The following is a 26,859-nucleotide window of genomic DNA, read 5'->3' on the forward strand; positions in this document are numbered from 1 at the left end:
CATGGGTAACGCTAGCTGTGGTGCGAGTGGTAATACGAGAGAAAGAAGGTGCCAGTCTGGTAACAAATTAAGGAAGAATTAATTCCCAAGAAAAACAGCAGGAGGTCCATCGTCTGGCGGTGGTTTGGCTTCAAGCGGGAAGATGTCGAACAGACAACCGTAAAGTCAAGTGTGGGGAAAAAGTGTTGCTAAAAAAAGTAGCATTACTGTTAATGTGTAGTATTATTTGAAAAGTCACTCGCTAGAGCCGGGTTCTGCAACCCAAAATGTTGAAAGAGCCATATTGGACCAAAAATACAAAAACAAATCTGTATGGAGCCGCAAAAAATTAAAAGCCATATTACATACAGATAGTGTGTCATGAGATATAAATTGAATGATGAGGACTTAAAGGAAACTAAATTAGCTCAAATATAAATACAAATGAGGCATAATTATGCCATGTGTACATACAGGTAGCCTAAATAGCATGTTAGCATCAATTAGCTTGGAGTCCAATATGTCTGATAAGCACACTCCACATAAGTCAACAACATCAACAAAACTCATCTGTGTGCATTCATGCGCAACGTTATTAGTTTGGTGGACAAAATGAGACAGAAAAAGAAGTGGCATAAATCACGTCTAAGAAAGTCGGAGAAAGTTATACATGTAAACAAACTACGGTGAGTTCAAGGACCGCCAAAATTAGTAGGACAAAACGGCGCTCGCCAAATACTCTAATCAGTGAAGCATGTTTAATATAAACAATGTGCTTTATAGCAATTAGGGAGGTTTGTGTCATGTTTGTCCTCCTACAGAACCAAATTAAGACAAAAAATTTGTTTTTTTCCCCCTGATCATTCCATTTTTCATATATTTTTGAAAAAGCTCCAGAGAGCCACTAGGGCAGCGCTAGAGAGCCACATGCGGCTCTAGAGCCGTGGGTTGCCAAACCCTGATTTACAGAATGCTTGAAACTCCGCATGTCAACATCTCCGTTCGGTGCCACACCAACAAAATGCCCAAGCAACCATTTCTAAAACATCACTGTATGAAAAAAATAGCCAACAACAGAAGGAGCTAACGTCCGCAGTAACCTACCACATAGCGATTTGATTTCCTGTTATGCAGCTCATTTTTATTTGACTTATTGAAATATCTTGTGGCATCATGCACAAAAGTGCACTTTATTTGTTTTAAACCACAGTAGTGGCGTTCTGTACAGAGTGCACTTTAATTTAGTGTTGTTTTGATATGTCATCTTAGTGACATCATGCACAAAAGTGCACTTATATCTTGTTTTAAAATGTCTCTGACAATCTTGCACTTTCCGTTTTGTAAATGACATGAATGTTTGTGCCACTGATTAATAACTGTTTAATAAATACACTTTTAGTTGTGATTTCCCTCTCTGCATGAAAGTTCAAAAGTAGCATATATTAATGCAGTATGAAGAAGAATTTTTGAATGTAGACACATAGAATCATCACACTGCTGTGATTATATGCATCAAGTGTTCATTCAAGGCTAAGGCAAAATATGGAGATATATATGGTCTATCGCAGGGATGTCCAAAGTGTGGCCCGGGGGCCATTTGCTGCCCGAAGCTAATTGCCACACAGGAAATGCTATTGCAGAAATAAAAAAGAACATTAAAAATATTGGAATGAGGAGAAATCTATCAAGAAAAAGTTGCAATGTTGACACAAAGCTGCCATGCAGGCTGTTTTTTTTTTTCTTTTGTCTTTATTTTATCATGTAAAAAACATATCTACCATGATTTGATTAACGTGGACCCCGACTTAAACAAGTAGAAAAACTTATTGGGGTGTTACCATTTAGTGGTCAAATATACGGAATATGTACTGTACTGTGCAATCTACTAATTACAAGTTTCAATCAATCATTTATTTTTATATTTTTTGCCATTGCTCCAAAAAAAAATTATGACAAAAAAATCCATGTTATAATGAATTATTTTCAAAGCTCCAATTAGTTCAAATATTTCACTTTAAAATGTTCTATGTGGTGAATATTGCATATATTGTGTAGTTGCCGTATAAAAACAAAATAGCATAAAACAAACAAAATAATAGTTTAAACGTAAAATTGACTGATGTATCTGAAGTTCATCTCGTAACGTATGTGTTGAAAGTCAAAAAAAAAAACCCTAATAAAAATGTATCACTTTATGAGTGTGGCACCTTTTGGATCCCAATTATATTTAGTGGTATTTTATTTATCTTTTAACTGTGATTACTCAAAAATAATAAAGAATTAAAATCAATGGTGTCCTGCATTATTGATCTTTTAGGGCTCCAATCACTAAATACTGCATATTTCAGTTTTACTATGAAAAACAAGTTGACATAGAGCATGGGTGTGAAACTCTGGTCCGCGGGCCAAATCTGGCCCGCTGTGTAATTTAATTTGGCCCTTGAGGCAATATCAATTTAGCAATAGAGCTGGCCCGCCGGTGTTATACAGCGTCGGTGCTGCTGTAACACCGCATTCACCGCTAATACTCATACTTGCCAACCCTCCTAATTTTCCCGGTAGACTCCCGAAGTTCAGTGCCCCTCCCGAAAATCTCCCGGGGCCACCATTCTCCCGAATTTCTACCGATTTCCACCTGGACGACTATATTGGGGGCGTGCATTTAAGGCACTGCCTTTAGCTTTCTCTACAACCTGTCGTCACGTCCGCTTTTCCTCCATACTAACAGCGTGTCACATAATATGTGTGGCTTTCACACACGCGCACAAGTGAATGCAAGGCATACTTGGTCAACAGCCATACAGGTCACAATGAGGGTGGCTGTATAAACAACTTTAGCACTGTTACAAATATGTGCCACACTGTGAACCCACACCAAACAAGAATGACAAACACACTTCGGGAGAACATCCGCACCGCAACACAACAGAACAAATACCCAGAACCCCTTGCAGCACTAACTCAACCGGGAAACTTCCAGCAAACTGACCAATAATTAACGTTTTATTCATGCAGTTTCTCTTGTATCTTCAAGGCTTGAATGTTTGGTTCATTCATTATTGTTATTTTATTTTCAAATTTATTATTAGGCTGTGGAAATTTTTTTGTATTTACCACAGAAGATTGCAAATAGAAAAAAAGACATAACATTTTTATTTAAATTGTATTTGATATGCCATTGATATTCTTTTAATCTATATTATTATTATTTGAATCTGGATTTTGCATGTCACTAAAGTTATATAAGCCTTGCTTGTTCAAAATTTAATGCAAAACTTGTTTGGGTCCCTATTAAAAGATTAATTTGTTCAACCTTGACCCGGGGCTTTGTTCCGTTTAAAATTTTGGCCCACTCTGTAATTGAGTTTGACACCCCTGATGTAGAGATTTACTGTAAGCGTTAAATAAAAAATAATAATAAAAATGTGACTTATTTTTAACATTTTAATAACTTAGACCCTTTATGGTCCCCGGGACCCCCAAAGGTAAAATAAATGTTAAAAATCCATATATTTTGTTATGGTCTGAAAATGAAAAAATATCAAGATGGCCCCCGCATGCTTTAATTTTTCCATGCGCGGCCCTTAGTGGAAAAAGTTTTGACACCCCTGGTGTATCGTGACATGGCCCAAAAATATGGAGATATTAAAAAAAGACCGTACCGCCCAGCCCTATGTGCAAGTGACGTTTGATTTCTACCTGGTCGACTATATTGGGGGCGTGCATTTAAGGCACTGCCTTTAGCGTTCTCTACAAACTGTCGTCACGTCCGCTTTTCCTCCATACTAACAGCGTGTAACATAACATTTGTGGCTTTTAATCACACACACACAAACACACACACACAAGTGAATGCAAGGCATACTTGGTCAACAGCCATACAGGTCACACTGAGGGTGGCCGTATAAACAACTTTAGCACTGTTACAAACATGCGCCACACTGTGAACCCACACCAAACAAGAATGACAAACACATTTCGGGTGAACATCCGCACCGTAACACAACAGAACAAATACCCAGAACCCCTTGCAGCACTAACTCTTCCGGGAAACTTCCAGCAAACTGACCAATAATTAACATTTTATTCATGCATTTTCTCTTGCTACGTCAAGGCTTGAATGTTTGGTTCATTCATTATTGTTATTTTATTTTCAAATGTATTATTAGCCTGTGGAAATTTTTTTATATTTACCTCAGAAGATTGCAAATCGAAAAAAAGACGTAAAATTTTTACTTAATTTTTATTTGGTATGCCATTGATAGGGAATAAGCGGTAGGAAATGGATGGATGCCATTGATATTCTTTTAATTTATATTATTATTATTTGAAACTGGATTTTGCATGTCACTAAAGTAAAAAATAATAATAAAGATGTGACTTATTTTTTACTTTTTAATAACTTAGACCAGGGGTAAGGAACCTACGGCTCTAGAGCCAGATGTGGCTCTTTTGATGACTGCATCTGGCTCTCTGATAAATCTGAGCTGATGTTGCTAAACACAACAAGTAATGAGTAATTCCAGTTGTAATCACAGTGTTAAAAATAGTGTTCAAAATATAAATTATTTTCATGCATTTTTAATCCGTCCATCCGTTTCCTACCGCACCTGTTCAAGAAGTTGCGTCAATGGTAAGAAGTTATTTATTTATTATTGGTTAGTGTGGCGCTTGCCCTCCTGGGGGTTCTTCAGACCACCAAGCACCGACATGAGAGCCTGTTTCAGGGTTACAATATTGTTTTATTTTTCAATAAATCTCTCAGTTGTTTTCCAGCAATTGTATTTCCAGCCCCAACCCCATCTCTCCTCCTGGCTGCTGCTTATAACAGAGCGACAGGTGATTAGATAACAAGGCCCAGGTGGGCCATCTACGCACCTGTCTCTACAGGCCCGCAGGCCACGCCCCCTCCACAGTTAGCTTCAGAATAACAATGTTATTACAAAGAATAAGAGACCTATTACACTCTAGAAATGTTGGTTTTACTTAAAAATGCACGCGTTTAGTTGTGTTCAGTGTTAAAAAAAATATTATATGGCTCTTACGGAAATATATTTAAAAATATTTGGCTTTTTGGCTCTCTCAGCCAAAAAGGTTCCCGACCCCTGACTTAGACCCTTTATGGTCCCCGGGACCCCTAAAGGTAAAATACATTTTAAAAATCCATATATTTTGTTATGCTTTCAAAATGAAAAAATATCAAAATGGCTTTAATTTTTCCATGAGTGGACCTTAGTGGAAAAAGTTTGGACACCCCTGGTGTATCGTGACATGGCCCAAAAATATGGAGATATTAAAAAAAGACCGTACCGCCCAGCCCTATGTGCAAGTGACGTTTGATTTCTACCTGGTCGACTATATTGGGGGCGTGCATTTAAGGCACTGCCTTTAGCGTTCTCTACAAACTGTCGTCACGTCCGCTTTTCCTCCATACTAACAGCGTGTCACATAATATTTGTGGCTTTTACACACACACACACACACAAGTGAATGCAAGGCATACTTGGTCAACAGCCATACAGGTCACACTGAGGGTGGCCGTACAAACAACTTTAGCACTGTTACAAATATGCGCCACACTGTGAACCCACACCAAACAAGAATGACAAACACATTTCGGGTGAACATCCGCACCGTAACACAACAGAACAAATACCCAGAACCCCTTGCAGCACTAACACTTCCGGGAAACTTCCAGCAAACTGACCAATAATTAACGTTTTATTTATGCATTTTCTCTTGCTACTTCAAGGCTTGAATGTTTGGTTCATTCATTATTGTTATTTTATTTTCAAATTTATTATTAGCCTGTGGAAAATTTTTTATATTTACCTCAGAAGATCGCAAATCGAAAAAAAGACGTAAATTTTTTATTTAAATTGTATTTGATATGCCATTGATATTCTTTTAATTTATATTATTATTATTTGAAACTGGATTTTGCATGTCACTAAAGTTATACAAGCCTTGCTTGTTCAAAATTTGTTTGGGTCCCTATTAAAAGGTTAATTTGTTCAACCTCGGCCCAAGGCTTTGGTCCGTTTAAAATTTTGGCCCACTCTGTAATAGAGTTTGACACCCCTGATATAGATATTTACTGTAAGCGTTAAGTAAAAAATAATAATAAAAATGTGACTTATTTTTTACTTTTTAATAACTTAGACCAGGGGTAGGGAACCTACGGCTCTAGAGCCAGATGTGGCTCTTTTGATGACTGCATCTGGCTCTCTGATAAATCTGAGCTGATGTTGCTAAACACAATAAGTAATGAGTAATTCCACTTGTAATCACAGTGTTAAAAATAGTGTTCAAAATATAAATTATTCTCATGCATTTTTAATCCGTCCATCCGTTTTCTACCGCACCTGTTCAAGAAGTTGCATCAATGGTAAGAAGTTATTTATTTATTATTGGTTAGTGTGGCGCTTGCCCTCCTGGGGGTTCTTCAGACCCCCAAGCACCGACATGAGAGCCTGTTTCAGGGTTACAATATTGTTTTATTTTTCAATAAATCTCTCAGTTGTTTTCCAGCAATTGTATTTCCAGCCCCAACCCCATCTCTCCTCCTGGCTGCTGCTTATAACAGAGCGACAGGTGATTAGATAACAAGGCCCAGGTGGGCCATCTACGCACCTGTCGCTACAGGCCCGCAGGCCACGCCCCCTCCACAGTTAGCTTCAGAATAACAATGTTATTACAAAGAATAAGAGACCTATTACACTCTAGAAATGTTGGTTTTACTTAAAAATGCACGCGTTTAGTTGTGTTCAGTGTTAAAAAAAAATATTATATGGCTCTTACGGAAATATATTTAAAAATATTTGGCTTTTTGGCTCTCTCAGCCAAAAAGGTTCCCGACCCCTGACTTAGACCCTTTATGGTCCCCGGGACCCCTAAAGGTAAAATACATTTTAAAAATCCATATATTTTGTTATGCTTTCAAAATGAAAAAATATCAAAATGGCTTTAATTTTTCCATGTGTGGCCCTTAGTGGAAAAAGTTTGGACACCCCTGGTGTATCGTGACATGGCCCAAAAATAAGGAGGTATTAAAAAAAGACCGTACCAACCAGCCCTATGGGCAAGTGACGTTTGCGTGCAGAAAGTGGAAGGGAAGAGTGTCAGGCACCCACCTGCACAAAAGAGATGTGCGGCTGGAATAATAATGAGAAGCGCGCCATGAGAGGAGAAGGAGGGCTGGCTTGGGAGTGACTGACAAAACCTTTTGATGCACAAAAAGCTTCAAAAGCGAAAGATCAGGTTGTTGAAGGGCTAATAGGAGTGTGCAGATTATCAGGTGTTTCCATCAAGCCCTTCTACAGTAAAAGACTGCTGATTATAAGAAGTTACCTGTCCGAGGATGGGGCCCAGCGGGGGGCCAGGGGCCGCTTGTCCTGACCTCACTATAGCCCGGATCACGCTGGTTGTATCCACCTTCTTCACAGCCTTGGCTGACCTGGAGATCTTCGACATCTTGCTGGATGTGGCGAGCCTTCAATTGTAAACAAAGGGAGGTACAAAGGGGACGGGGACGGGGGGGGGGGAGAGAATGCCACATCATAAATTAGCCTGCTCACTCACTCATTGAAACATCACACTCTTCAAAAGGTCAATAACAAAAAACCCACGGGCAGAAGCAGCAGCGGGCGAGTAATTAAAAAAAAAAAATCTTTGCCTTCGATCGGCTGGGCGAGAGAGACTCTTCCTGGAGGTGTTTGAGGTGTGGATCAGTGGCAGAGCCGCCTTGAAAGCTTGCGGGACGCCAGCCAGAACGCATCACCTTTGAAAGCTCGGAGACGTGTCGCTGCTAAACTGCAGCAGCAGAGGGTTAAGTGTCAAGGGCAGTTTGTTTTTTTCTCTCTCTCTGCAACCACCGAGTCACAGTTGGAAAGTTTTGTTTGGAGTTCTTGAGAAAAATAAGTGGTTGAAAAACCAAAAACTGTTGAAAAGTCGCATTTTCTCTACAGCGCTCACATTCATGCTCTTTTACTGCAAAAGAAAAACAAAAAATCCTCCAATTAACGTCTTAAACTCTTGTGTAGCGTTCATATTGTGGTTACTCAGCCAGCGTTAGTGGGTCTGATGGACCCCTTGCATTTTGTAGCTTTTAATGCCTCACAATCAAACACTTTTATGTTAAAATACGCAACAGATGTTTACCTTATCCCAATAAACATCCGTTCAGTATATTAAGATAAAAGTGTTTGAAACATTGTTTGTCAACACTGTCTGCTCTCATTTTCTTGCACATTTCACACTCTCTCCTCCTGTCTAGGCCTGCTCTGTGTGTGTTTGTGTGTGTGTGTTGAATTATATTTATCTAGTGCTTTTTCTAGTGACTCAAAGCACTTTACATAGTGACACCCAATATCTAAGTTACATTTAAACCAGTGTGGATGGCACTGGGAGCAGGTGGGTAAAGTGTCTTGCCCAAGGACACAACAGCAGTGACTAGGATGGCGGAAGCGGGAATCGAACCTGCAACCCTCAGGTTGCTGGCACGGCCACTCTACCAACCGAGCTATACCGCCCTATGTGTGTGTGTGTGTGTGTTTTCTGGCAAGTTTTACTTAATGGGGACATCACTTTGTTTACACAGTTACCTTTAGGGGACCTCTGACGGTATGGGGACAAAAAAAAAAACAGGTCCCCTTAAGCAATTGTCCCCAACCACGGGGCCGCAGAAGAATATTTTATTAACTTTTATTTATTTTTTATTAAATCAACATAAAAAACATAAGATACACTTACAATTAGTGTACCAACCCAAAAACCTCCCTTTTATATGACAAAAACCTCCCTTTTTCATGAAAAATGATCAAACGTTGACAAATTATCAAACGTTGACCGGTCCGCAGCTACAAAAAGGTTGGGGAACCCTTTTAAAATGTTATTCAGATCCACTCTGAAGATGCCTAAGTGATTTTTAAGCTTTGGCCCAAAAATCATGTTTACTGAAAAATAAACATGTTTAACATCTAATTTGAACTTTTTTTTATTTTTTTAATAAATGGTTCTCAGTAGTCACGTACAAATTTGTGTGAATTATGCAAAATTATTAAAATTTAGTTCCCACGAACCATATTAACTCTTTTTCACCAGGGTCCCCAGTGAATATTATAAGCACATTACTTCATCAATCCAGAGATTTAAAGACGTGTATGAGCTAACAGGGCAGTGGCCATTTTACCAAAACAATGTTATGCCTCCACAACCTGTAGAAAGGGTGGCCCCCACAAGTCATGATCAAAAACTTGGTCCCCATTCCAAATAATAACCTGTATGTGTGTGTGAGGATCAATTTCCACACTTCTATTAGCCCCAGGTCCAGTGGTTTGTGAGCTATTAAGAGCCACAAAATGCAACGGGTCCATCAGACCCACAAACGCTGGCTGAGTAACAACAATATTAACGTTGCGCGGGAAAATTATTTGCCAGTTTCTGCATCTCACAGGGATTCTTCTTTTGTGTTTCTGCACCTGCGGTTCCCACACAAGGTTGTAACATTGTTTTTCAACACTGTCTGCTCTCATTTTCTCGCACATTTGACCCTCTGATGTTCTGTGTACCTACACTCTGTCCTCCTCCTGTCTAGGGCAGCTGTGTGTGTGTGTGTGTGTGTGTGTGTGTGTGTGTGTGTGTGTGTGTTACACAGAACATCCCCTCTTGGGGGGACAGGAGGGGTATAAGTTAAGTTAAAGTACCGATGATTGTCACACACACACTAGGTGTAGCGAAATGATTCTCTGCATTTGACCCATCACTGTTGATCACTCCCTGGGAGGTGAGGGGAGCAGTGGGCAGCAGCGGTGGCCGCGCCCAGGAATTATTTTTGATGATTCAACCCAATTCCAACCCTTGATGCTGAGTGCAAAGCAGGGAGGTAATGGCTCCCATTTTTATAGTCTTTGGTATGACTCGGCAGGGGTTTGAACTCACAACATACTTATCTCTGGTCGGACACTCTAACCACTAGGCCACTAGGAATTACAATAATGATATTTTATTGGGCACTTGTCTATATGCTGCTGCATCTCTGTGGCATTTTTGACGTAGCTCTTAGAAAAGTAGCCTATGTTGGTTGGGGTGAAATGTCTCCACACATCAGACCAAATATATTTACCCCAGTAATATCATCAACACTTGGGCTAAAATACTAGTGTGGCTTCAATAGTAGTGTGGAGCATGCTGGGAATTTTTTGTGCATGTGATGGAAGAATCCACTGCACATGTGATGGAGGAATGCACAGTGAAGGGTTGAAATTCTACTGAATTTGCCACTAAAGGGGAACATTATCACCAGACCTCTGTAAGCGTCAATATATACCTTGATGTTGCAGAAAAAAGACCATATGTTTTATTAACCGATTTCCGAACTCTAAAAGGGTGAATTTGGCAATTTAAACGCCTTTCAATTGTTCGCCTGTAGGAGCGATGACCTTTCACCCGTGACGTCACATCGTGAAGCGACCCGCCATTTTCTCAAACACATTACACACTCCAAGTAAAATCAGCTCTGTTATTTTCCATTTTGTCAACTGTTTTCCGGTACCTTGGAGACATCATGCCTCGTCGGTGTGTTGTCGGAGTGTGTAACAACACGAACAGAGACGGATTCAAGTAGCACCAGTGGTCAAAAGATGCGAAAATCCCTCGTTTGTTCCGCACACTGTACCGACGACAGCTATGCTACGACAGAGATGGCAAGAATGTGTGGATATCCTGCGACACTCAAAGCAGATGCATTTCCAACGATAAAGTCAACGAAATCACAAAGGTGAGCTTTGTTGATGTTATTGACTTATGTGGAGTGTGCTAATCAGACATATTTGGTCACGGCATGACTGCAAGCTAATCGATGCTAACATGCTATTTAGGCTAGCTGTATGTATATATTGCATCATTTTGCCTCATTTGTAGCTATATTTGCATCAAGCCTTTCCCTCCACCCACATTTAATGCCAAACAAACACATCAATCGATCAATCAATCAATGTTTACTTATATAGCCTTAAATCACTAGTGTCTCAAAGGGCTGCACAAACCACAACACAAACCACTACGACATCCTCGGTAGGCCCACATAAGGGCAAGGAAAACTCACACCCAGTGGGACGTCGGTGACAATGATGACTATGAGAACCTTGGAGAGGAGGAAAGCAATGGATGTCGAGCGGGTCTAACATGAAACTGTGAAAGTTCAATCCATAATGGATCCAACACAGTCGCAAGAGTCCAGTCCAAAGCGGATCCAACACAGCAGCGAGAGTCCCGTTCACAGCGGAGCCAGCAGGAAAACATCCCAAGCGGAGGCGGATCAGCAGTGCAGAGATGTCCCCAGCCGATACACGGGCGAGCAGTACATGGCCACCGGATCGGACCGGACCCCCTCCACAAGGGAGGGGGTCCACATACCAATCATTGGTTAGAAGGCGATTGCCGAATTCGTCCGCGCTTCCTCCCGTGCCGCTGTCTGTCGTGATATGGCTCAAAAGCTTCTGTTTCTTCTTTAATTTCGTTTTCGGTACCTGCCTCCACACTCCAACCATCCGTTTCAATACATGCGTAATCTGTTGAATCGCTTACGGCGCTGAAATCCGAGTCTGAATCCGAGCTAATATCGCTATACCTTTCTGTGCTATCCGCCATGTTTGTTTCTGTGTGGTCACGCTGTGACGTCACAGGATAATGGACGGGTGGATATAACGATGGTTAAATCAGGCACTTTGAAGCCGTTTTTCGGGATATTGCGTGATGGGTAAAATTTTGAGAAAAATAAAATAACCCACTGGGAACTGATTTTTATTGGTTTTAACCCTTCACAAATTGTGATAATGTTCACCTTTAAATCAGGTTGTTTTAGCTGGTAGTCATGCTTCAAGATCTAGCATGTTGCATTCATTGTTTATTCCCATTCATTCCCGCTAAGTCCCGTGGAAGGTTACCAACTTTGAATATTCCCGGAATTTTGCAACCCTACCCAGAATGTACATGAAAATAAAAAATGTTAGATGTACATTAACTATGAACGATAAAACACTGAATATTGACAATGTCACTCACTGTCTCGGTAGACATATTTTACAGTCAAGCGACACACAACAAAAATGCAACAAACACAGCCAAATATAGACGCTAAGGGTAAAAAAAAAAAAAAAAACTACAATCTGATAAATCCCTAAACTCTAAAACTTTGTTGTGAAAATCTCCTTCCGCGTCTGTCCCTGACACCCACATTTCAGGCGCTGGAAACACTGTGGAAATGCTCCTCACCCACACTGCTTGGTGCCTCGTCTGAGCTGCCGTGACGTAGATGACCATAGTGACTAATTAGAGGACCATAGTAACTAGTACGAGGATGTCCGATAATATCGGACTGCTGATATTATCGGCCGATAAATGCTTTAAAATGTGATATCGGAAATGATCGGTATCGGCTTCAAAAAGGAAAAATGTATGACTTTTTAAAACGCCGCTGTAGGGAGTGGTACACGGACATAGGGAGAAGTACAGAGCGCCAATAAACCTTAAAGGCACTGCCTTTGCGTGCCGGCCCATTCACATAATATCTACGGCTTTTCACACACACACAAGTGAATGCAAGGCATACTTGGTCAACAGCCATACAGGTCACACTGAGGGTGGCCGTGTAAACAACTTTAACACTGTTGCAAATATGCGCCACACCAAACAAGAATGACAAACACATTTCGGGAGAACATCCGCACAAACAAAACAGAACAAATACCCAAAACCCCTTGCAGCACTAACTCTTCCGGACACTACAATATAGACCCCTCAACCTCGCCCATTTCAACCTCCTCTTGCTCTCTCAGGGAGAGCATGTCCCAAATTCTAAGCTGCTGTTTTGAGGCAAGTTAAAAAATAATGCACTTTGTGACTTCAATAATAAATATGGCAGTGCCATGTTGGCATTTTTTTCCATAACTTCAGTTGATTTATTTTGAAAAGCCTTGTTACATTGTTTAATGCATCCAGCAAGGCATCACAACAAAATTAGGCACAATAATGTGTTAATTCCACGACTGTATGTATCGATATCGGTTGATATCGGAAATTAAGAGTTGGACATGTGAATTCTCCCTGCCCACTGGGTGTGAGTTTTCCTTGCCCTTTTGTGCAGTCCTTTGAGACATTTGTGATTTGGGGCTATATAAATAAACATTGATTGATTGATTGATATCGGAATATTGGCAAAAAAGCCATTATCGGAAAGCTCTAGTAACTAGTATATCACGCAAAAGGACAGATTCCAAACATTGAAATACTTTGTAGAGTTGAAGATAGGGGTGAAACGGTACACAAAAATTTCAGTTCGGTACGTACCTCGGTTTAGAGGTCACGATTCGGTTCATTTTCGGTACAGTAAGAAAACATCAAAATATACATTTTTTGGTTATTTATTAACCAAATTTGTAAACAATGGCATAACATACATATACACACAGGGTCCATAGCCAGTCTTAATGAGGTCAACATATATAAAATAAAAAGTAAATAGGATAAGGCTCAGAATGGTTTCTTAAAACCTTTCTACATATAAAGTGCTTTTTTTGATTGATCGATTGAGACTTTTATTAGTAGATTGCACAGCACAGTACATATTCCGTACAATTGACCACTAAATGGTAACACACCAATAAGTTTTTCAACTTGTTTAATTTGGGGTCCACGTTAATCACCATTTAAACTGCCTCAAGTTGTTGCTTGGATTAAATAAAATGACAAATCTTTTCTTCTACATGTAAAAAGTGCAACATTAAACAGTTTCAAGTCAACTCAGCCTCATATTAACTTTTCTTTTCTCCCCCAGCCTGGCTAACTTGGCAGTAAGAGGATATATGGGCTCATTGTTCTTCCACCATAGAAGTGGGTCAAAATCTAGTTTTTAATGCAATATGGACTTAAATCTGCTGCTATAAAAACATTTGTTATTGCTTCAGCCCTGCCTGACTCGCCGAGGAGAGGCTGCTTGAATGCGGTGGCGACACCTCAAATGGGTTAGCATGTGTTATGAGAGTAGCGTATGTGTGTGTGTGGCCCTTTAATATGTGACAGCATGTGAGGTGAGTGTGTGGGCAAGCGAGGTGAGGGAGCGGTAGCATGAGTGCGGGAGGTGGCTAGTGTTTTGTTGGATTGGCTGTGTGCAAGACTTCAATAAAGCCACGATTTGCAACTAATCGCCGGACTCTTCATTTACCCTGGAGTCCGTAGCTGTGGAGACACACTGTCGGGTAGAGTGAAGGGCGTTGCCCCCGAGAATACATCAGCCCTGGAGGAGTGTCTCCCCTGCGCTCCTCGACTACGGTCTGGGAGAGGGAAGAAGGAAAGGTGCAACACATGTTTGACGTGTTGTCAGAAGCAGCTGCTGAACAATGTCGGCAGATGTTAAACGAGGCAGGAGGGTCTTCCAGCTCTGGCTTTTACATGTTGTCCTAGCCCGGTCGCTGCAAGCATGTGTACTTGTTCGGTACACCTCCGAACCGAACAGAAACCCCTGTACCGAAACGGTTCAATACAAATACACGTACCGTTACACCCCTAAGTGAAGACTTACGAACATTAGAAAACATCGTAATGGCAGCTCCACTTTCCATCTTAAAGATCTAAAAAAATGACTTTGGAATGTCCGGGCATAATTCGCCACGGTCTGCTGTATACCGAAATAATATCGTACCGTGGCCTTAATACCGTGGTACCATGGGATTTGATACCGTCACACCCCTGGTTGATACACTTTGGTTGCAAATTTGACGAAGTGTAGTCATTGAGAGTGGAATAATTAATTGTTTCAATATATCGTGACGTATGATAATACTGAACAAATATAAACATTAAGAGTTGTTTTCCCCCGTCTCACTTCAAAAAGCATTTGCCGAATTAAGAGTCAATTAGCAGAGTCGGGAGAAAAGCCTGAACTCGTGGTCTTTCTTTGGGGAGACCGAACACACAAACGGAGGTCTACAATCCTCTGATGGGATAAAAGTGATACTGACGGAGCGAGAAAAAGAAAAGATCAATGACGGGAAGGCCCGGGGACAAATAGAAGTTTTAAGATAGTGCCTTGTGATTCGGCATTCAATAAAAATAAGTACTTGAGGGGATAGAAGCGATACAGCGATGATTCATTGTGGGCAACAGAGGATATCCAATTAGATCAGCAGAGGACAGAATACTAGCGAGATGAATGGGGACCTCATGCTGTTTTACAGCAACAAAACAAAAAGGAAATAGCGCCTGTGGAAAAAGTTGTAGCTGTAAGTGAGCGGCAGTTAAGTCCGAAGTCAATGAGGTGATTTCTGTAAGGCGCCATTAGCAAGTCGACTTGTGTGATGAGCGACTGAAGAAGATCTGGCGTCTAACAGCCAACGAAAGGATTCTTGGTCTGCGACTGCAGAAAATAACCACCACGGTGGAAGAACTGGGTGCAAAAATACCAACCAATCCGCGAGCTTTGTGACCATGAGAAAGAGATGGGGGTGGGCTCGAATTATTTCTTTAATTCCAATTTGGAGAGAATGGAATAACAGCCCTGAACGACGGCTTTAATACAACTCCAGTTAGGAATAGGAGCGATAAAAGCGAGGCTTGAGACTCCTGCTAAATGAAATCAGGCGAACTGACCTACATAAGACTGCACTCAGAGCGCGTTTCATGCTGCGGGATTGACATTACATTCAAGAAACCGAGGCGCGCCGACGGTGCAGCTGTCGAAACACGGGTTGAAGGCTGCCAGATAAGCTTCAATCACAGCTGTTTTGCGGGGAAGAATCAAATCAAAGCCCGAGGAATCTATAGTGAACATTTTGAGCTTCCCTTGGGGCTGAACACTTTGTTCCCATGGCAATTGACGGCAATGGCGTTGTCGATAAAGAAGTGCAGGGATGAAAGCCATTTGCTGGGGCTGTTTGGAGTTAATGCACTTGGTTGAAAGCAGTTTGATGAACGAGCCAGAGCCCAGTTGACATTTAAATTACCACCTTATTAACGAGAGCAGAGTTGAAGAACTGTTGCTGTCTCACAAACCAACGTTCACCATTGTATTGGATGTCTGGCTAATGGCGTCGAGTGATTCTTCTCTGTCCAACAGACTCTCTGACCTCTTTCACGAAACCCAACAAGACCGCATTTTGTTCTGTATTAGCTCGGAGTGGGGCTGGCTACCGATTCCCGGACTTTTTTGGCATCCCGCCGGTCCTACCGGAAACCGATTTATGTCAAATCCAAGTGTGCCATGTTACAGTACCTGGGTTACACGTGACGTTACTCAATGGCTCTGTGGTTAGAGTGTATCGAACAGAGACAAACCCGCGATATATCGAATACCGTATTTCCTTGAATTCCCGTCGGGGCACTAATTAATTTAAAACCTCTTCTCACTACTGCGTTAACCGAAGGCATAAGGTAAAAGTAAGCATGCGCTAATGATTTTAAAACCTCATCTCACTCCGGCACTTACCAAAGGTATGCAGAAAAATTTGAGCGTGATGTAAGCTTGGACCTTAAATCCTACTGAATAGCTCTTAATCGTCTTATCTCTATGCGATTTCAAATTACCGGTATTGAAATCAGCCTCCTCCATTTTGAAAATGATGACAGGGGAAGTGTCACTGGTGACGTCACGAGTTTGACCAGGCGGTAATACTAAGCATGCGCTAATTATTTTGGGAAGCGAGTTTGACCCGGCAGTAATTCAAGGCAGGCGCATACTATATGCCCTGCGGCAATTCAAGGAAATACGGTATATTCCATATATCGCCCAGATTTACGATATATTAATTTTCTATATCGAACAGATACAAACCCGCTATGTATCGAGTGTATTCCATTTATCCCCCAGCCCTACAATATAGTCATTTTCTATGTCGAACAGAGACAACAAACCCACAATATATTGAGCATATTCTATATATCGCCCAGCCCTACGATAGCCATTTACTATATCGAACAGAGACAAACCGGCGATATATTGAGTATACTCAATATATCGCCCAGCTTTACAATATAATAATTTTCTATATCGAACAGAGACAAACCCGCTATGTATCGAGTGTATTCCATTTATCCCCCAGGCCTACGATATAGTCATTTTCTATGTCGAACAGAGACAAGAAACCCGTGATATATCGAGTACATTCCATACATCGCCCAGTCCTACGATAGCCATTTACTATATCGAAGAGAGACAAACCGGCGATATATCGAGTATATTCAATATATCGCCCAGCTTTACAATATAATAATTTTCTATATCAAACAGAGACAAACCCACAATATATCGAGTATATTCCATTTATCCCCCAGCGCTAAGATAGTCATTTTCTATATCGAACAAACAAAAAACTCACAATATAATGAGTATATTCCATATATCGGCCCGCCCTACGATATAGTCATTTTCTATATCGAACGGAGACAAAACTCGCGATATATCGAGTATATTCCATACATCGCCCAGTCCTACGATAGCCATTTACTATATCGAACAGAGACGAACCGGCGATGTATCGAGTATATTCCATATAACGACCAGCCCTATGATATAGTCATTTTCTATATCGAACGGAGACGAACCCGCAATATATCGAGTATACTCGATATATTGCCAAGTGCTACGATAGTCATTTTCTATATTGAAGAGAGACAAACCCGCGATATATCGAGTATATTCCATATATCGCCCAGACCTACGATATAATCATTTTCTATATCGAAAATAGACAAACCCGCGATATATCGAGTATATTCCATATATCGCCCAGCTCTACGATAGTCATTTTCCATATCGAACAGAGACAAACCAGCGATATATCGAGTATATTCCATACATCGCCCAGTCCTACGATAGCCATTTACTATATCGAACAGAGACAAACCGGCGATATATCGAGTATATTCCATATATAGCCCAGCCTTTCGATAGTCATTTTCTATATCGAACAGAGACAAACCCGCAATATATCGAGTATATTCGATATCTCGCCCAGCCCTATGATATAGTCATTTTCAATATCGAACGGAGACGAACCCGCGATATATCGAGTATACTCGATATATCGCCAAGAGCAACGATAGTCATTTTCTATATTGAAGAGACAAACCCACGATGTATAGCGTATATTCCATATATTGCCCAACCCTATAGTAGCCATTTACTATATCGAACAGAGACAAACCCGCAATAAATCGAGTTTATTCCATATATCGCCCAGCCGTACGATATAGTCATTTTCTATATCGAACATAGACAAACCCGTGATATATCGAGTATATTCCATACATAGCCCAGCCCTACGATAGTCATTTTCTATATCGAACAGAGACAAACCCGCAATATATCAAGTATATTCGATATATCGCCCAGCCCGACGATATAGTCATTTTCTATATCGCACAGGGACATACCCACGATGTATCTAGTATATTTGATGTATATCGCCCAGCCCTACGATAGTAATTTTCTATAACGAACATAAACAAAACCTGATATATCGAGTATATTCCATATAGTCCAGCCCTACAATACAGTAATTTTCTATATCGAACATAGACAAAACCTGCGATATATCGAGTATATTCCATATATTGCCCAGCCCTATGGTAGCCATTTACTATATCGAACAGAAACAAACCCGCAATAAATCGAGTATATTCCATATATCGCCCAGCCCTACGATATAGTAATTTTCTATATCTAACATAGGCAAAAACCGCGATATATCGAGTATATTCCATATATAGCCCAGCCCTTCGATAGTCATTTTCTGTATCGGACAGAGACAAACCCCCAATATATCGAGTATATTCGATATATCGCCCAGCCCTATGATTAGTCATTTTCGATATCGAACGGAGACGAACCCGCGATATATCGAGTATACTCGATATATCGCCAAGTGCAACGATAGTCATTTTCTATATTGAAGAGAGACAAACCCACGATATATAGAGTATATTCCATATATTGCCCAACCTTATAGTAGCCATTTACTATATCTTACAGAGACAAACCCGCAATAAATCGAGTTTATTCCATATATCGCCCAGCCGTACGATATAGTCATTTTCTATATCGAACATAGACAAACCCGCGATATATCGAGTATATTCCATATATAGCCCAGCCCTACGATAGTCATTTTCTATATCGAACAGAGACAAACCCGCAATATATCGAGTATATTCGATATATCGCCCAGGCCCGACGATAGTAATTTTCTATATCGCACAGGGACATACCCACGATCTATCGAGTATATTTGATGTATATCGCCCAGCCCTACGATAGTAATTTTCTATATCGAACATAGACAAAACTTGTGATATATCGAGTATATTCGATTTATCGCCCAGCCCTACGATATATTCATTTTCTATATCGAACAGAGACAAACCCACAATATATCGAGTGTATTCCATGTATCTCCCAGCCCTACAGAGTAAGACTATAATTGTTATTGCACAAATTCCCAGCTCTCACCGTGTATCATACATGACATCAAACAATAGGTTTTGGTTTTACTTTGTGAAAATTCTGAGTTCGGAGTCCAAAATAAGAGGCAGCGGGAGATAAATGTCGGATTTACTGTTATGGATCTGATGTTGTAGGACCTTTGTGTAAAAGACGACTTAGTTTGCACTTTTTTGGGGCTCTCCCGTCAACTGTCAAGCCGCCGGTGCCAGAAACATCCCGGACGGAAGTAAACAAGTCAATAAAAGTGAGCAGGTTGCGGAGGCAAACAGTGCCGGTGTCTCCATAACACGCAGGTGGGCATAAACGCTAGGAGAGCAGGACGGAGGCGCTCCTCCCCAATTTTTTTTTTTTTTACGAGCGATTCGTTACAACCTCTCGGCGATATCAGAAGCGTTAAAAAGCCATTTCTGCTCCAAAAAAAATGAAAAAAACTGCTCTTCAAGGACAGGACTCATTTTGGAGAGATGAATTAGCTGGCAATTAAAAGTGTGTGCTTAATGGCACATGTGAGGGACCACCAGCCTGTCTTGTTTAGGCCGTTAAAACTCCTTGCTCATCTTCTTCAAGGTGACGACCAACCAAAGTTAATCTGTTTTCGTATTTACAAGTCAAAGGGACTTTAAAAAGTAGCAGCCATTGCCGTGGAAACCGCAATGACAAAGGCTATGCGGTCACACTGGAGGTCAATTATAATTGTTTTTGCCCATATGTGTGTCTGACTTAGTTCTGTTCATATTTGTCAAATAAAACCCGATCCTCTTTCTTATGAGAGATGTAACATTTAGTATCATGCTTATTGTGACCAAAACACAATGTTTATCATTATCGGCGTATTGTTGTATTCAAAAAGTACAACAATCACTGCTTTTGGACAAAACCCAAAAGCAGTGAAGTTGTCACGTTGGGTAAATGGTAAATAAAAAGAGAATACAATGATTTGCAAATCCTTTTCAACTTATATTCAATGGAATAGACTGCAAAGACAAGATACTTAACGATGGAACTGGTAAACTTTGTTATTTTTTGCAAATAGAATAGAATAGAATAGACATTTCTTTATTGATCCCTGGGGGGTTCGTTCACAATAGACAATAAACACTTAAATATGTTTTACATGTGAATAATATAAATACGGTCTATTATACAGCATTATCCGTACATACATACATACATACATACATACATATCATACATGCATATATATATATATATACACATACATACATGTGTACACACACATACATATATATATGTACACACACATATATACACACATAAATATATGTGTATATGTTTATATATATGTGTGTATATATATATATATATATATATATATATATATATATATATATATATATATATACTGTATATATGTGTACATACACATATATACACAAATGTGTGTGTATATATATGTGTGTATATAAATGTGTGTATATATATATATATGTGTGTATAAATGTGTACATACACATATATACACACACATCAGGGTTTCCCACACATTTATTTATTTGTGGCGGCTCGCCACGAAAGAATTACAGACACCACAAATTCAAAAAAAATTAAATAAATAAAAATAAAAAAAATAAAAAAATACATTTTTTTATATTTTTTTTTTTCTGGCTTTTGACTCGCTCGACCGCTCATAAAAGCAATGGGACTCTGTCTGTGAATGGAGCTTGTAGTTACATATTATATAAATATTTAAATATTATATAAATCTGTATATACATTTTGTACATAAAGTGTTGCAATTATATTCCAACTCTGCGTTCTTCTTGGTCATTGCCGCCGCCGCTGCCCCACCCCCCCATCTCCCCCCCAGCCTGTCCCCCAACCACACCACCATAAATAGAGGCCTGAACTGTGGGAAACACTGCACATATATATGTGTGTGTATATGTATACATATGTGTGTAAATATATATTTATGTGTACATACAAACACACACACACACACACACCCATCTTCTACTGCTTGTCCCTTTCGGGGTCACGAGGGCTGCTGGAGCCTATCTCAGTTGCATTCAGGCGGAAGGCGGTGTACACCCTGGACAAGTCGCCATCTCATCACAGGACCGACACAGATAGACAGACAACATTCACACACTTACATTCACAGACTAGGGACCATTTAGTGCTGCCAATCAACCGATCCCCAGGTGCATGTCTTTGGAGGTGGGAGGAGCCTATCCCCCAGGTGCATGTCTTTGGAGGTGGGAGGAACCTATCCCCAGGTGCATGTCTTTGGAGGTGGGAGGAGCCTATCCCCCAGGTGCATGTCTTTGGAGGTGGGAGGAGCCTATCCCCAGGTGCATGTCTTTGGAGGTGGGAGGAAGCCGGAATACCCACAGGGAACCCACGCAGTCACGGAGAGAACATGCACACTTCACACAGAAAGATCCCGAGCCCGGGATTGAACTCAGGACTACTCAGGACCTTCGTGTTGTGAGGCACATACACTAACCCCATTTCCACCGTGCTGCCCATACAGATAGATAGATAGATAGATAGATAGATGGATAGATGGATAGATGGATAGATGGATAGATGGATAGATGGATAGATGGATAGATGGATAGATGGATAGATGGATAGATAGATAGATAGATAGATAGATAGATAGAATTAGCTCATTTGGAATTTGATGCCTGCCACATGTTACAAGAAAGCTGGCACAAGTGGCAAAAAAGAGTGAGGAAGTTGAGGAATGCTCATCAAAGACTTATTTGGAACATCCCACAGATCCATCCATCCATTTTATACCGCTTATTCCCTTTTTGGGGTGGCGGGGGGCGCTGGCGCCTATCTCAGCTACAATCGGGCGGAAGGCGGGTACACCCTGGACAAGTCGCAACCTCATACATCCCACAGGTGAACAGGCTAATTGGGAACAGGTGGGTGCCATGATTGGCTATAAAAGCAGCTTCCATGAAAAACTCAGTCGTTCACAAACAAGGAACGGAGCGAGGGTCAACACTTTGTCAACAAATGCCTGAGCAAATTGTTTAAGAACAACATTTGTCAACCAGCTATTGCAAAGAATTTAGGGGTTCCTGAATCGTACCCATAACCACAAATTATGAATCGGATCAACGTTAAAAGAAATCATTGGACCCGTAGTAACACATTTCAAAGTTCAAATCCATGGCTGAAAAAAAGTCTACTTGTTGAATGACTGGACTGAAGAGGCAAGATAACTGACGTGAGCCGGTCTCCTTAGGGGGCTGCAAAACAACAAAACCAACATCATGCTGACTGAGAGCTTCTCTGCCTCAAAAAGGAAAGTTGGATTCATAGAAAATGTCCGCTGTGCACGGCATGTGTGAAAACAAATGAGCAAACTGCTTCGTATCTTTATTTTGTTCTTTCCCTTTTCTGTGGCCATATATACTGTCCTTTTAAAGATAAAACATCAACGCGACGAGGGGAGCCGCGCTGCGTGGTTAATAAATAAAAGACGCCTTCCAACTGAGCTCCATATTAATATTCAGACTGTGCATGTGTAATCCACATTGTATCAAAAGCGTTCAAGACTCATCAATAGTGGCTGATTTTGAGATGGAAAACAAGAATTAATATTTGTCCTCACCCTCAGACAAGAACGAAATGTAGTCTGAAGGATTCATTTCTCCTTTATGTCGATGATTGATTTAGCTACTTTTGTATGAAAGGTAGGGCTGGGCGATATATGGAATATATATTCGATATATCGCGGGTTTGTCTCTGTGCGATATAGAAAATGACTATATGGTGATATTGGAGTATACGTTCTCACGCAGTTGCTTTTAGCTGCGGGCATTACACTACAGGTTCCTCTCACTCTTTCTTGTCTCATAAAACAAGCACACCAGAGAGGTAGCGGCAAGGGTAACGTTAGCTGTGGTGCTAGCGGTGCAGTGCGAGTGGTAATACGAGAGAAAGAAGGTGCGAATCTGGTAAATAATGAAGGAAGAATTAATTCCCAAGAAAAACAGCACGGGGTCCATCGTCTGGCGGTGGTTTGGCTTCAAGCAGGAAGATGTTAAACAGTAATATGTCAAGTATGCGGCAAAAGCGTTGCCACAAAAAGTAGCACCACTGCTAATGTGTGTCACCCGCTAGAGAAGAAAGAGTGCTTGAAACTCTGCATGTCAACATCTCCGATCAGTGCCACACCAACAAAATGCCGAAGCAACCATTTCCAGATCAATATCATTTGAAAAGAATAGTTTAAAAAAAATATATACCATATATCCTTGAATTGCCGCCGGGGCGCTAATTAATTTAAAACCTCTTCTCACTCCTGCGCTTACCAAAGGAATGCGGTAAAAGTAAGCATGCGCTAATTATTTTAAAACCTCTTCTCACTCCGGCACTTACCAAAGGCATGCAGTAAAAATTTGAGTGTGATGTAAGGATACCATCATGAAAAGCACATTTAATTAAATTTTTTTTCATTATGGTCTTACCTTTACTTATAAATGAAGTCCATGCCAGCTCCTTCTGATCAAAAGCATCGATAACTTGTTTATAGAAGTCTTCCTTATCGTTCTTCTGTTTTAAAAGTCTCTCTGTCTCGATGGAGATCTTCCTTTATTATCTCCTGCTTCGATTGAAAGTCCAGTTTAGAAAACTGCTATCAAACCGCTGCTATCAGTTAGCATGGCTCCTCAAGTGCGGGCGACGACAGAATTACCCTCGGACAACTCCCCCTTCCGTTCTGCTCCATGGGTGATCTCTTTATCCCGCTGCTGCCAACATGAAGTGTTATTGTATAAATAATACACTGGGTATTTAGGACTGGAACATGCTTTATTTCAGCCCAGTTGTTTACATAGCCTGCATAGTAGTGGTGTTACATTCTAAAAGGTCATTCGTGCACCCCCCGCGTCATATCCGTCCCAGCACATATCACGTCACTCATTGTCACTTCTTCTGCAGCCGTGTAGTCGCAAGAAGGATCACTAGCGCCCTCTACCACCAGGAGGTGGGAGTAATTTAATGACTCATATTTGACACACGCAGCTACGGTATTGTGATGGTCTCAAGCCGTCGTCTTGCGGGTTCCCAGGACCACCAAAGAAGGACATGGCTTGAGCAGTTTGAGTTTTTTTTTTTTTTTTTTCAATAAAACCTAAGTTCAGGTCGCTCTTCCGCTCCTCCGCTCCTCCTCTCCACTCGTTCACCGTCTCCTCGCCGCCATCTTGGGCCGGGCTCCGGCGTGCCCTGCCTGTCTGTTGGACCGTCTGCTCGACAGGTATATAAATAAAACATAGCTGCTTACTGTTCTTTTTAGCATACCGGTATTCAATAGCTTGGACCTTAAATCCTACTGAATAGCTCTTAATCTTCTTCCCTTTATGCGATTTTAAATTATTGAAATCAGCCTCCTCCATTTTGAAAATGATGACAGGGGAAGTGTCACTCGTGACGTCACGAGTTTGACCCGGCGGTAATTCAAGGCAGGCGCATACTATATGTCCGTGTGGAAACTTGTTCGGTACACCTCCGAAACAACCGAAACCCACATACCGAAACGGTTCAGTACAAATACACGTACCGTTACACCCCTAGTATATCCAATATCACCATATAGTGGGGGTGTAACGGTACACAAAAATTTCGGTTCAGTACGTACCTCCGTTCAGAGGTCACGGTTCGGTTCATTTTTGGTACAGTAAGAAAACAACAAAATATAATTTTTTGGGGTTATTTATTTACCAAATTTGCAAAATCTTCCAGCAAAAATATTTTTCTTAGTGGATTATTTGATGTGAATTAATGGGAAACTTGGATAGGTCAATAATTCATAATAACATTGATTTTGATTCAATATTATGTTTTGAGCAATGACAGTTTGAAAGAAAAAATCAGCTTTGTTTTATTAGTTAATGTTGCAACTTTTTCTAAATTACTTTTAGCCTTTAAGCTTTTTTTAATTTCACTTTTGTTTATGTTTTTGTTTATTTTAATAGTATTTTTAGAATGTGCCGTGGGCCTTTAAAACATTAACTGTGGGCCGCGAATGGCCTCCACGGCACACTTTTGACAACCCTGCTATAGATAATAAAAAACAAAATGTGATAAATCTATGGGTAAAAAGCAGAGCATGCGCGTTTATCATAACTCTCGCTCTCTCTGTCTCTACCCCTCCCTCACAAATGTTGCTGCGTGCACTATTTGTTTTGTTTTTAACCCTGAACGTACATTGAAAATACACGCAACCCTAACTTAAAATGCCGGACATTTGAGGCATTTAAGAAACTCCACCCGGACAGCCCCGCAAAAGAGGAGATGTCCGGTGAAAAGAGGAGGTATGGTCAGTCTATTGTAGCCCGGTCGCTGCTCGCATGCCGTGTGTTGTGCCTCAGTGTGCATTGTTTACACAACGTGCGGTACGCTACTTAATATGTCCGTGTGGAAACTCGTTCAGTAGACCTCCGAAACAACCGAAACCCACATAGAGAAACGGTTCAATACAAATACACGTACCGTTACACCCCTAGTATACTCCAATATCACCACATAGTAGGGGTGTAACGGTACAAAAAAATTTTGGTTCAGTACGTACTTCGGTTCAGAGATCACAGTTCGGTCCTTTTTCGGTACAGTAAGAAAACAACAAAATATATTTAAAACTTTAGCTGTGGGCCGCAGATGGCCTCCGGGGCACACTTTTGAAACCCCTGCTATAGATAATAAAAAATTAAATCTGATTAATCTATCTCTGCCTCTCCCCCACGAATGTTGCTGCGTGCACTATTTGTTTTTGTTTTTAACCCCTGCTTAACCCTGAACATACATTGAAAATACACGCAACCCTAACTTAAAATGCCGGACATTTGAGGCATTTAGGAAACTCCACCCGGACAGCCCCGCAAAAGAGGACATATCCAGTGAAAAGAGGAGGTATGGTCAGTCTATCGCAGCCCGGTCGCTGCTAACATGCCGTGTGTTGTGTCTCGGTGTGCATTGTTTACACAACGTGAGGTACGCTACTTAATATGTCCGTGTGGAGTACACCTCCGAACCGAACCGAAACCCCCGTACTGAAACGGTTCAATACAAATACACGTACCGTTACACCCCTAGTATACTCCTATATCACCATATAGTAATTTTTGATATCGCACACAGAGACAAACCCGAGATATATCGAATATATTCCATATATCACCCAGTCCTGCGCCAAAGAGTATATAGTGATATGAAAACGCCTATTACTGTAGTGGAAGACTTTCCCGTCTAGATTTGGTTTAGGAGCATCAACGTAAGAGAAAAAGACTCGATTCACAACACAATAAGAGTTTACATTTGAGACTTGTCACCAGCTACATGTCCTTGCCACGGAGAGAATGAAGGAAAAAAAAGGAGCAGAAAGGAAAGCCCTGGAGACAAAC

At 40.8% G+C, this 26,859-nt stretch overlaps 1 protein-coding gene across 1 annotated transcript in view; it reads right to left on the reverse strand.

Moving 5' to 3' along the window:
- Positions 1-26,859, reverse strand: part of mrpl11 (mitochondrial ribosomal protein L11) — a 165,336-nt gene that overhangs the window by 110,824 nt on the left and 27,653 nt on the right. Inside the window, exon 2 of the mRNA XM_061900258.1 lies at positions 7,330-7,471. Within this exon, the coding sequence (XP_061756242.1) occupies positions 7,330-7,452 (123 nt within the window). The 5' untranslated portion in view covers positions 7,453-7,471. The remainder of the gene's footprint in view (positions 1-7,329; positions 7,472-26,859) is intronic.

The sequence above is a fragment of the Nerophis ophidion genome, linkage group LG05 (assembly GCF_033978795.1).
Source record: "Nerophis ophidion isolate RoL-2023_Sa linkage group LG05, RoL_Noph_v1.0, whole genome shotgun sequence".
Taxonomy (NCBI): domain Eukaryota; kingdom Metazoa; phylum Chordata; class Actinopteri; order Syngnathiformes; family Syngnathidae; genus Nerophis; species Nerophis ophidion.